Below are 13,449 nucleotides of genomic sequence, written 5' to 3' on the forward strand. Positions count from 1 at the left end.
CAGATTTCGCTGCTAAACAAGCTGCATTGAACCCCTCCATGATGGTCCTACAAGGTCCCAAAAAAGTGCAATCTAACTTGTTACCAGTCCCCTGTTGGGCAAAATAACCTGCTGAGTACATCACATGTACATTATAAATATAGCTAACTCCTACCCTAGCCTGATGAGCACATCACATGGCAGACACATTACAATATAGTCAACTCTTGCTCTAACCCAACAAACACAAACATGATAATATATAGTCAGGTCAAGGCCGGAGCCGAAGGCCCCATTTCCCAGGCTGGCAGATGGTGGACACTCAGACAATGCACCAGTCATCCTCAAGAACGGGAGAGCCACATTAATTTATCACACAGGAGACACTTTGAAGCTCTCCCCCGTTAGAAGGAACCAAGAGAAACACCTGCCCATACCAAGGGCCTGAGAGCCACATTAAATTATCACACACGAGACACTTCGGGGGGGGCACTCCCCCGTTTTAATTTATCACACCGGAGACACGAGGAGCTCTCCCCCGTTAGGAGGCATATACCAGGGCCTGAGAGCCACATTCATTTATCACACAGGAGACATTTCGAAGCTCTCCCCCGTTAGGAAGAACACAAGGGATACACACCAGGGCCTGGGAGCCAAGGCCAAGCAAAAACACACAGAACCACACACACCTCAAACGCACACACCTCATCGAGAGGAGGATACAGCATAAAACTGTATCACACAGGGACTCTTCACCTTCTTCTGAAGCAGACCTTCCACGGAGGCGAAGCTCTGGACGAACCATCAGCGCTGATTAGGGACTTAGACATATTCGATCTCTCACGCTTTATGACTCTGTATAACCGTTGCCACTTTACTTAATAAATCCAAGGTCCTCGTGCCGACAGACTTTATTACCTCTCCGTCTCATTTTATCTGGTCCAGTAACTAGACAGACCGTTTTTCCCCCCACATCTCACTTAATGATGTCAATATACTACAAAATAGTGCTGATGGTTGTGAAAAGGCAGTCTGGTCCAAGAATGGTTGTACACCCTCTGAGTCAGGCTTGTGGCTCCACCCTGATGGTAGGATAGTGGCCCCTCGATCCCTTCTCCACTCTCTGTGCCAGCTGGCACACACCCCTTCACATGTAGGGAAAGGGGGGATGAACCATGTCATTCAATCTCAATGGTTTGCACCAGGACATACAACTGCAACTGAGCAATATTGCAATCGATGCTTAATATGTGCTCAACATGCATGAGGTAACATTAAACTGGCAAAACATGATCACCTACCTCCTCCATCAGGCCCTTTTGTAAATATGCAAATAGATTTTGTTCACATGCCTCCCAAACAAGGCTACAAGTATATGTTGGTATGCGTAGACATGTTTTCAAAGTGGGTAGAAGTATTCCCCAAGAAAAGATGATACGTCTACTGTTGAAAAATGTCTAATGAGAGATGTGATTCCCCGATTTTGCCTACCCCAAAGCATAAATAGTGACAGGGGAACTCATTTCACTGGCCAAATTGTAAAAAAAGATGTGTCAAACACTAGGAATAAATTGGCAGCTACATGTTCCTTACCATCCTCAATCATCAGGACAAGTAGAAATGATGAATGGCACCATTAAATCCAAGTTAGGAAAAACTGTTGATGACACTGGCCTGGCCTGGCCAGATGCGCTTCCCTTGGTATTACATACCATAAGAAGTACCCCATGCAGAACAACAGGACTGTCACCCCTATGTACTCGTGGGCAGAGTTATGTCCACAGGAGTTAGCCCACCTCCAACAACTAGCAGAGCAGCTCTAGTATGGACAGATGAAGCTATCACTGACTACACCATAGCTCTAGCTAAAGTGATAAGACAACATCATTTGAAAGTCAGTATAAGCCTCCCAATACCATCTGACAGCCCTACCCATGGCTTTCATACTGGTGATATGATCATGTTAAAGTCACTTAACCCAAATGTTCTCCTCCCCAGATGGCAAGGACCAATCCAGGTGTTACTGACCATGAGGACTGCAGTCAAACGAAAACCAGAATGGATCCATGCAAGACGATGCCGCCCAGCACCTCCGAAAGAGGAAAGCACCAACGCCTCGGATGGACCACCTCTACCGTGATCTGCATAATACTCCTGATGAGCCCAGCAGACCAATGCAACGCAACCACCAGTAACAACGACCGACTCCCGACCATAGCGGAACCCCAGCTAACCACATCATCACACAACCAGTTTGCAAGCCTACTTGCTGCAACTCAAACCCACTTCAACACCACCAAGGTCTGTGGAATCAGACCCCACTCTGTATCCTCAGAATTACCCTTGATGGCCGTAGCGCTATCCCCATGTGCTATGGCAGCCGCTTTCTACTCCTACTACAAATCAGAATAGGCCCCTTACTCCAATGAAGAGTTACCAAATGGAAAATGAGTGACCTAACATACCAAACATAATCTGTACTATTGTACATTTTTATGGCCTTATTAATGATTGACACATAGTTAATCTTAAGCTCTCTATTTACAAGTTTTACTAATGTACATATTTATTGCTTTATTGTTTATTTTGACAAATTTCTTTGAAATTCATTTTATTTCTTCATTAATGATTGCTTTTACTAATTTCTTTGACTTTCATTTTATTACTTTATTAATGATTACTTTTACTAATTTCTTTGAATTTACAATTTTACTAATGTTGTTGGAAATTCTTTATTAGGAACAATCCCTTGAGATGAATCATCTCGTTTTCAAGGGGGTCCTATAAACTACAATATGGACATTTTATCGTACAATTCAGCAAGACAAGACAAACAAAACAAAACAAAACAAAACAAAGCAAAACAAAACACATGGACATAGCAAATATATCATTGTTTCATAAATCTGTTAAAATTATGGTGATTAAAAACATGAAAACATGAACAGGTGGTCTCTAGATGGGAGGATAGTGCAGTTTTAAACAGGTTGAATGATGTTATGGAGCGAATATGGATGGGTAAAATTGTTCCAGTCACAGGGAGCTTTGGATATAAATGCTTTTTTGCCAGATGATGTAGGTGTACTGAAGTAGATTTGTGAACAATGCCTGAGTTGATGTGATGATGTGTATGGTACCAAAAGTTGTTTTAAGTACTGTGGATAATTGAAGTAAATGCATTTGAATATGAATTGTAGCCAGTGCTGGTGTCTTCTTGAGGTGGGAGATGGTATATTGAGAGTTTCATAAAGGGTGCAGTGGTGGGTCATGTATGGACAGTCGAGGACAAATCTGCATAATTGATTGTAAACTGAATTGAGCGGAAGAAGGTGTGTTTTAGGGGCGGTCTGATAAATTACATCTGCATAATCAAAATGTACATATTGATTACTTTATTAATGATTGATCTTTTACTAATTTCTTTGAATTTTGTTCCTATTATTCTGTGTTTTAACTTGTTTTACCATCATTTGTAATCCTGTGACATAATATATCACCTGTAATAAGTGTTGATCTTATGATCAAAAAGAGAGGAACTGTCGTGGAAATATCAATCATAACAATAAATATACAATCATATACAAATTATATGAACCTTGTTTATATAATTATTATGCACATTAGAAGGAACTGTATACATTCTCCCTGTACCTTAAAACACATCCCTTCCTCTCTTTTAACTGAGAGAGGTTAAGGTAATTCAGATTTGAGTTCCCACTGGAGCCAGTCAGTCTGGTATTGAGAACAGGCCAATCGACTGACTTTTTTGTTGTGTAAACTTGTTTACAGCCATGTCTTACAGACCTGCAGACATGTCCAATTTCCACCTATTGTATTACAAATTTACTTGGCTTAAGGTCACTCCCACTCCCTACCCACAATGAAAACGTTCCCTATAATAATCTTGTTCATCTATTGTCTCGTTGAATGTATCCTTGGTAACTTTGCTGCCAGTACTTTTCCCATGATCATGCTTTAAGATTAAATCAAATATTTCGATGTCCGACGTGTCCGCGAGAGAAGTTTCTCTTCATCAGATACTGTTCTCCCTGTTTCAACCTGTTAATGATACCGTTCTCCCTCCCTGATAATGACACCGTTCTCCCTCCCTGATAATACTGTTCTCCCTCCTGATAATGATACTGTACTCCCGCTTTCAACCTGTTAATGATACCGTTCTCCCTCCCTTATAATGATACCGTTCTCCCTCCCTGTTTGAACCTGTTAATGATACCGTTCTCCCTCCCTCCTGATAATGATACCATTCTCCCTCCCTGATAATAATACCGTTCTCCCTACTGATAATGATACCGTTCTCCGTCCCTCCTGATAATAATACCGTTCTCCCTACTGATAATGATACCGTTCTCCCTCCCTGACAATAATACCGTTCTCCCTCCCTCCTGATAATAATACCGTTCTCCCTCCCTGATAATAACACCTTTCTCCCTCCCTCCCTCATGATACGACCGCATTTTCCCTCCCTGTTTGAACCTGTTAATTATACCGTACTCCCTCCTTGTTAATAATACCATTCTCCCTCCCTCCCTCCCTCCTGATAAAGATACCGATCTCCCTCCCTGTTAATTATACCGTTCTCCCTCCTTGTTAATAATACCGTTCTCCCTCCCTGATAATAATACCGTTCTCCCTACTGATAATGATACCGTTCTCCCTCCCTGACAATAATACCGTTCTCCCTCCCTCCTGATAATAATACCGTTCTCCCTCCCTGATAATAACACCTTTCTCCCTCCCTCCCTCATGATACGACCGCATTTTCCCTCCCTGTTTGAACCTGTTCATTATACCGTACTCCCTCCTTGTTAATAATACCATTCTCCCTCCCTCGTAATAATACCGTTCTCCCTCCCTCCTGATAATAATACCGTTCTCCCTCCCTGATAATAATACCGTTCTCCCTCCTGCTAATGATAGTTTTCCCTCCCTCCCTCCTGATAATGATACCGATCTCCCTCCCTGTTTGAACCTGTTAATTATACCGTTCTCCCTCCTTGTTAATGATACCATTCTCCCTCCCTGTTAACGATACCGTTCTCCCTCCCTTTTAAAGGTCCCTTGGCATAAAAATGTCCCTTCATGAGGTTTTCTAACGTTAATATGAGTTCCGCTAGCCTGCCTATGGTCCCCAAGTATCAGAAATGGTGTTGGGTGTTTGAAAAATTAAAGCTCAGATGCTCCAATTTCATATTTTGCTCCACATGTCGTCATAAGAGGCCAGGTTACCCCCCCTTCTCTGCTTTGCCCGCCCAGAGAATTTGGCCCGCCAATGAGACAATGAGCTACGACACACCCCACCCTCCACCTTGACCCGCCTCTAAAAAACAGCACGTTTGTGGAAAGCCCATTGTGGGACTGGCTCGTAGTGGCTGTAATTCTGCACCAAGGCTGAATTTCTTGAACGTCGTCAAATACTGTATTAAGGGCCCAATAACACCTATATACAGTCAGATCCATACATATTGGGACATCGACACAATGCTAATCTTTTTGGCTCTACACGCCACCACAAAGGATTTGATATTAAACTAACAAGATGTGCTTTAACTGCAGACTTCCAGCTTTATTTTGAGAATATTAACATCCAAATCAGGTCAACGGTGTAGGAATAACAAGTTTGTATAAGTGCCTCCCACTTTTTAAGGGACCAAAAGTGATGGGACAAATTAACAATCATAAATCAAACTTTCACTTTTTAAGACTTGGTTGCAAATCCTTTGCAGTCAATTACAGCCTGAAGTCTGGAACACATAGACATCACCAGACGCTGGGTTTCATCCCTGGTGATGCTCTGCCAGGCCTCTACTGCAACTGTCTTCAGTTCCTGATTGTTCTTGGGGCATTTTCCCTTCAGTTTGGTCTTTAGCAAGTTAAATGCATGCTCAATCGAATTCAGGTCAGGTGATTGACTTGGCCATTGCATAACATTTCCATTCTTTGCCTTAAAAAAACTCTTTGGTTGCTTTCGCAGTATGCAGGGCAGTGCAGATGGTCATTTTCCATCTGCACTGTGAAGTGCCGTCTAGGGGTGTAACGGTACACAAAAGTCACGGTTCGGTACGTACCTCGGTTTTTAAGTCACGGTACAGTACGGTACGGTACGGTTCATAGTTTAGGGGAAGATTTAAAAAAACTGCTTGTTTGTCAACAACGGAGAAAGGCCGTAGATCAGCAGCAATGAAAACAGCAATAAACTTGGTTAGAGCATTTGCATTTCTAAATTCCCAGACAGGGGTTGTTGAAATAGTGTCGTGAGCTGGGTTTGCACAGCTTTTTTTTTTCCACAGCAATAGTGATAGCAACCCCTGGATGGTGCCTTTTAAAATGCATGTGCTAGGGATGTGCATTTCTGGCAAAAATACTATTCGAAATTCGCTGAGAAGTATTCGAATAATATTCAAAGATCGGTCAATCAAGAACCGCCAAAGGGCGGCAGTAGCTCAGGAGGTAGAGCGGGTTGGCTGGTAACCTGAAGGTTGTTGGTTCGATCCCCGGCTCCTCCTAGCTGAGTGTCGAGGTGTCCTTGAGCAAGGCACCTAACCCTGACTGTTAGCTCCCGACGAGCTGGCTGTCGCCTTGCATGGTTGACTCCGCCGTCGGTGCGTGAATGGTGAATGTGAGGCAATATTGTAAAGCGCTTTGAGTGGCCAATGGTTAGAAAAGCGCTATATAAATGCAGTCCATTTAAAGCACGCACGCACCTCGGATACACGCACACACAATGACACAGGGAGAGGCTTTTATGATTTGTGTGAAATCTGTTTATTTCAACAACTGCCCCATCAACATTCAACATCAAAATTATTCGACATTGACCTACATGCGCAGAAAACAGATCGCTCTTTATTTATTTATTTTACTGAACACGGCCTGCATGACGGTGAACTAGACGCATCGAAAAAATAACTGATTTAACATGTGTGGACTCGATTTTAATGTCTGATCTGCATTCATTGTAAACATTCCACAAGGTGGCGCTATATCCCTCTGCTTTGACACTGAGATCACTATTTTGGATCTTTGTATACAATGTGTCGAAGTGTAAATACAGCTCTTTTCACTTGTTCATCATGTATCACCTTTTTAATTGTAGCACAATAAAAACTAAGCAGGCAATGAACAATGAACTTCCATGCAAAAATATAATTAACAAAAAATATATTAAAATAGAAAAACTTTTACAAAACAAGTTACTTTCAAGTATAACACTGCAGAGGACTCCTGAACTGTCCGTAGTAACATTAGTGCAAATCTTAGTCAACAATATTTTAAGAAAGAGATGCTGCTGGGCTTTCTTTGGCTCATAGTTGCAGTACTCTGCCTCCGCCGCGGATGCACTCGAGTGAAACAAACAAACGCGTGTTCCCGCTTCTGACTGACATGTGAAATTTGCATAACAACATTCCACCACGAGTGCACTCTGCATGCTCTCCGTCTCAGTGGAGTAGGAGGACTAGCTTGTGTGCGCATGCTGTGAACATGACAGCAATAAAAAAAAGAAATCAGCGAAAAAGAAAAAGAACGGCTCACCAATGCAACTCGGTTCCAATCGTTCATGTTAAAGAGCTGTTCAATAGATTTGGTTCGTTCGTGAACGTCACAACTCTACATGCAAGTCTACGGAGCGTTCAACAGCATTAAGAAGAGCGTGTAATAAATAACGATAGTCACATTCATTTTTCGATATTCTACGTGACTCCGACTATTCGACTATTCTACGATCGTTGCCCATCCCCAGCGTGTGCATGTTAAAGTGCTGTACGTAGGCACGGAGAGCCCTCTCCATAGCCGGAGAGCATCCAATATTTTTTAACTATACATCGACGCAATGGACCTATTGGTTGACGCAACGGAGACGGCAAGGACTGTTATTGGTCCTCTAACAAATACATTTCCGGAAATACTTCTTCGGTTTGACTTTACACCTTAATTACTTTGTACATTGTTTACTTTGCACCTTAAGGACCAATAAAACACCAAATAAGACATGAAATGAAGCTGAGATGAAGCTTTGGAAGTTTATTTACAACACTGCTTACATGGTTGGTAGTCAAGATAGAACGGACGGCAAATTGCATTGCGTATCCGACATCCCAACGGAGAGCTGCTGAGGGGTCTCCGTAGTCGGATTATAGAGATACTACTCTGGCTAAACAGTCCGGGTGGAACTCCGACTACAAGTTTTAAATTCCGCATCGCAAAAACCGCCTTTACATTCGCCATATTAACGCTATGTACGCCACATTTACGTACCGCGGTACACCTCTGTAACCGCTCCGAAGTGCCTGTACCGTGACGGTTCGGTTCAAATACGTGTACCGTTACACCCCTAGTGCCGTCCAACGAGTTCTGAAACATTTGGCTGAATATGAGCAGATAATATTGCCCAAAACACTTCAGCAGTCACATCATCAATAAATACAAGGGAACCAGTTCCATTGGCAGCCATACATGCCCACGCCATGACACTACCACTACCATGCTTCACTGATGAGGTGGTATACTTTGGATCATGAGCAGTTCCTTTCCTTCTCCAAACTCTTCTCTTCCCATCACTCTGGTACAAGTTGATCTTTGTCTCATCTGTTCATAGGATTTTGTTCCAGAACTGTGAAGGCTTTTTTAGATGTTGTTTGGCAAACTGTAATCTGGTCTTCCTGTTTTTGAGGCTCACCAATGGTTTACATCTTGTGGTGAACCCTCTGTATTCACTCTGGTGAAGTCTTCTCTTGATTGTTGACTCTGACACACAGAGACCTACCTCCTGGAGAGTGTTCTTGATCTGACCAACTGTTGTGAAGGGTGTTTTCTTCACCAGGGAAAGAATTCTTCGGTTCATCCACTACAGTTGTTTTCCGTGGTCTTCCGGGTCTTTTGGTGTTGCTGAGCTCACCGGTGCGTTCTTTCTTTTTTAAATGTTCCAAACAGTTGATTTGGCCACAACAATTTTTTTTGCTATCTCTGATGGGTTTGTTGTGATTTTCAGCCTAATGATGGCTTGCTCTTTTAGCACTTTGGATCTCATATTAAGAGTTGACAGCAACAGATTCCAAATGCCAATAGCACACTTGAAATGAACTCTATACATTTTATCTGCTCCTTGTAAATGGGATAATGAGGGAATAACACACACCAAGCCATGGAACAGCTGAGCAGCCAATTGTCCCATTACTTTTGGTCCCTTAAAAAGGGGGAGGCACATAAACAAACTGTTGTAATTCCTACACCCCTGATTTCGATGTAAATACCTCCAAATTAAAGCTGAAAGTCTGCAGTTAAAGCACATCTTGTTCGTTTCATTTCAAATCCGTTGTGGTGGTGTAAAGAGCCAAGAAGATTAGAATTGTGTCGATGTCCCAATATTTATGGAACTGACTGTATAAGCATCCATTAAGTAGCATGCCATGGGACCTTTAATGATACCGTTCTCCCTCCTGTTTGTAATACCGTTCTCTGTTTTCACCAGGATGGCTCTCCCTGTTACTGATACCGTTCTCTGTTCTCATCAGGATGGCTCTCCCTGTTAGTGATACCGTTCTCTGTTCTCACCAGGATGGCTCTCCCTGTGCCGTCGCTCCTCCCGTTCTTCCCGTGCCCGGTCCTCCGCCCGGCTCGGCCGGCCGCGAGCGTCGCGAGGAACGATCACTCCATGGAACGGGCACTGAGGGAACGTTTAATAATGGAATAAATGGGCAGCTTTTGATTACAAGCAGTAAACATTGTGTGTACAACAAATGTCAACAGAGAATTGTTAATGAAGGATTGACTGTAGCCTTCAACACTCTTAATGCATGTGCCTTTAACAAGCTATTCACAGCATATACTGTATATATTTTTATTCTGACCTTGTTTGGCCCAGTCAAACTGCTGCTCCACCAGGGCTGATGTTAAAGAGTCTGACCTTTAAAGTTTGTGTTACCTTGACCCTGTCCTGTGGTGGGCAGAGTTAAAGAGTCTGATCCTCTAGAGTCGGTGTTACCTTGACCCGGTCCTGACGGGGGCACAGTCTGCCGTTCCCCAGCAGTGCGTTGCAGTGGTGGGAGACGGGGGTGAAGGTCCCTGGGAAGGAGATGTATCTGCTGCTGCTCTCAGCCAACAACTCTGGGTTCTCCGTCTCCTCATCCACCTCGCTGGGAACCCAGAAACGGTGCTGGGATGTCGACCTATCGGTTGAGATAGACACCACATGACACACAGCATAAACCTTTAGCCTTGACATTATTTACAAACCTAACAACGACCTTTGGCCTCTACGATATTTACAGACCCTACGTTGACCTTTGGCCTTTACATTAATTACAAACCCTACTATGACCTTTGGCCTTTACATTATTTACAAACCCTACGACGACCTTTGGCCTTTACATTATTTACAAACCCTGCAACAACCATTAGCCTTAAAAATATTTCAAACCCCACTACGACCTTTGGCCTTTACACTATTTACAAAACTTACAACGACTTTGGCCTAAACGTTATTTACAAACCGTGCAACAACCATTAGCATTGAAAATAAAATAAAAACCCCACTACAACCTTTGGCCTTTACACTATTTACAAAACTTACGACCTTTGAGCTTTACATTATATACCAACCCTAAGACAACCTTTAGCCTTGACAATATTTATAAACACTACGACAACCTTTGGCCTTTACATTATTTACAAACCCCACTAGGACCTTTTGCCTTTACATTATTTACAAATACTACTACGAACTTTGGCCTTTACATTATTTACAAACCCTACCACGAACTTTGACCTTTACATTATTTAGAAACCCTAAGAAGATCTTTGGCCTTCCACATTATTTACAAACCCTACGATGACCTTTGGCCTTTACATTATTTACAAACCCTACTAGGACCTTTGGCCTTTACATTATTTACAAACCCTACTAAGACTTTTGGCCTTTACATTATTTACAAAATGTACAACCACCTTATGCCTTTACATTATTTACAAACCCCATGACGACCTTTGGCCTTTACATTCTTTACAAACTCTACCACAAACTTTGACCTTTACATTATTTACAAACCCTACGATGACCTTTGGCCTTTACATTATTTACAAACCCTACTAGGACCTCCTGCATTGTTTACCTTACACTCCGAAGACCTGTAATGTTGACATTGCTCCGACCTGCATCAATCCTTTTCTTTACTTTTTTTTATTTCAAAGAAATTAGCATGTGATCCGAGTGCTACGGCTCGCTACATGGACTTGGTGTCCCGAGATGCATGACACTTCAAACAACTAATCTCCTTCCTTGGATGAACCAGATCACTTGTCCCTTGGTCTCAGATGCTCCCCTAGCGCCGCCCTCTCGGTTTAACAGGACCGTGGAGCAGCATTCTCACATCGCCGCCACTTCCTCTGGCCTCAGTGGGGGTTGTCACACTGACCCCCCCCCTCAGTGGGGGCCTGCACACTGACACCCCCCTTTGACCCCTGTCTTCCGGTTTGAATTGATTTACGGTTGATTTGTGAAGTTGACGAAGATGAGCCGTTTATTCAAGGCAGATTCAACTGCTCAGAACTGGCTCACACTTGAACACACTAATGTAAAATGATAAAATATATCCGGACAAATATGATTAAATGCATTTAGTCTGATAATTTCTGTCCATTGAGAACCAGTGTGTGTCCTAATATAACTTGAGTGTACATGACCACTCACTTGATCATCTTGCCTGCACCGGGCTGCTTCTCGCCCCAGTAGTACAGGTCCAGACCGAAGGGGACGATGGGAGCATCAGGGGCCCCGTCGCCCCCCGCGGGGGCAGAGCCTACAGCAGGGCTTGGGGGCTCCGAGACTCTTGGGCTGGTCACAGGAGGAGAACATGAACCAAAGAGCCATCAAAGAGAAGAGAATCCTTTATTCATCCGGTGAGGCAACAAATACTGACCTAGACGTGTCATGCTAGCGGTTGTACGTGAGCCAACTCGTCGTGTGACATTCCGTGTGCATGCTAACATGCTAATGCTAGCAAGGCTAATGAGCAGCACGCTGAGGTTTGAGTCCCTGGACGCTTCGAAGCACTTGTGATTGGTTGAATAATGAGGCTGATCATATTAGTTTGATTCTGAGGTATGGCGCCCCCTGTCGCCAAATTGACTTTACTTTTTATTAACCAAAATAACCAAATCATTTGTTTTCAAGTTAAAGTTAAAGTTTTTGCTTCATTCTCCCTGAAAGTCTTATTATGTGAGTGCTGCAAGCAGTGCTCAAATATTGCTCTACTTAGGCCTCATTCTTTCTTTATTATTCTCTATAAACTTTGAGGCCCTACTTCTCTCACAAATTTTCATCTAGAGACTCCATTACACTTTAAAAATGTTCAAATGAGCTTTTGATTATATTGACACATATGATCAGTGGGAATTGACACATACTGATCATATGTGTCAATATAATCAAATTAAAATTCTTAAGTATCAAACAAAAACTAGGACATGCATTTCCTGCAGAAAATGCGGTGTGGGCTGTGCTGTAATGCAAAGTTAGGATGAAAATATATTGGTAACCCTTCCTTTTACAGTCCCCTAATTACTAGGTATTTACCCGGTACATCCATGGTAAATCATAGTGTATTACTGGGTAATTGCCACTGGTAATAAGAAGATAAATACAGAGGTAGTTACCAGGTAAATACATGGAAAATCATAGTGTATTACTGGGTAATTACCACTGGTAATAAGAAGGTAAATACAGAGGAATTATCCGGTAAATTATAGTGTATTACTGTGTAATTACCACTGTTAATAAGAAGGTTAATACAGAGGAATTACAGCTGAAGTACTAAGTAAAACCTCCACTATTACCCATCAACTCAACTAAGTAGCGTGTAGTTTTAGGTTGGTAATAACTCAGATATTGTGTACTTCCTAGGAAATTAGGCAACCAATTCTTATAAACACCTATTATCCAAGGTTTATGTTGGTAACAGCCCAAATTTAATGATGTACCATCTAGAAATTAGCATAGTGCTTTCGAATAAAATACTTTTTCTTAGTTATTATTCATAGCTACACCCATTTAGAAAGGGTTTATTCGATTTACCACTATGGAATTACTTACCTGGTAACAACCTCTGCAGGAACAGTTTTCCACTAGTGTCATGATACACCTTCTTAAATACTGGGTACGAAGCCGTTTGTTTCCATGGTATTACCAGGTTCTTACCATATAATTTATAATAGATACATTCCATTATCCATGCAGTCAACACAAACATGTACCATGTACGTTCTGCGACGTTACCAAGTAAAACATGACAATTTACCAAGTAAGTAAGCTGAAACTGTACTGTAAAAGGAAGCCTTGTTTGTTTCCATGGTATTACCAGGTTCTTACCATATAATTTATAATACATTCCATTGTCCATGCAGTCAACACAAACTTGTACCAAGTATGTTCTGCGACGTTACCAAGTAAAACACGAC

General features: G+C 42.3%; 1 protein-coding gene across 2 annotated transcripts in view; it reads right to left on the reverse strand.

Annotated features, from left to right (window-relative positions):
• uvssa (UV-stimulated scaffold protein A) overlaps nt 1-13,449 on the reverse strand; it is a 101,387-nt gene that overhangs the window by 21,264 nt on the left and 66,674 nt on the right. For both annotated transcript variants that reach the window (XM_030367647.1, XM_030367645.1), the window contains 3 exons: nt 11,684-11,827; nt 9,980-10,163; nt 9,550-9,661 (listed from right to left, as the gene is read on the reverse strand). In XM_030367647.1, coding sequence (XP_030223507.1) covers nt 9,550-9,661; nt 9,980-10,163; nt 11,684-11,827 — 440 coding nt within the window. The remainder of the gene's footprint in view (nt 1-9,549; nt 9,662-9,979; nt 10,164-11,683; nt 11,828-13,449) is intronic.

This window comes from Gadus morhua, chromosome 10 (genome assembly GCF_902167405.1).
Source record: "Gadus morhua chromosome 10, gadMor3.0, whole genome shotgun sequence".
Taxonomy (NCBI): domain Eukaryota; kingdom Metazoa; phylum Chordata; class Actinopteri; order Gadiformes; family Gadidae; genus Gadus; species Gadus morhua.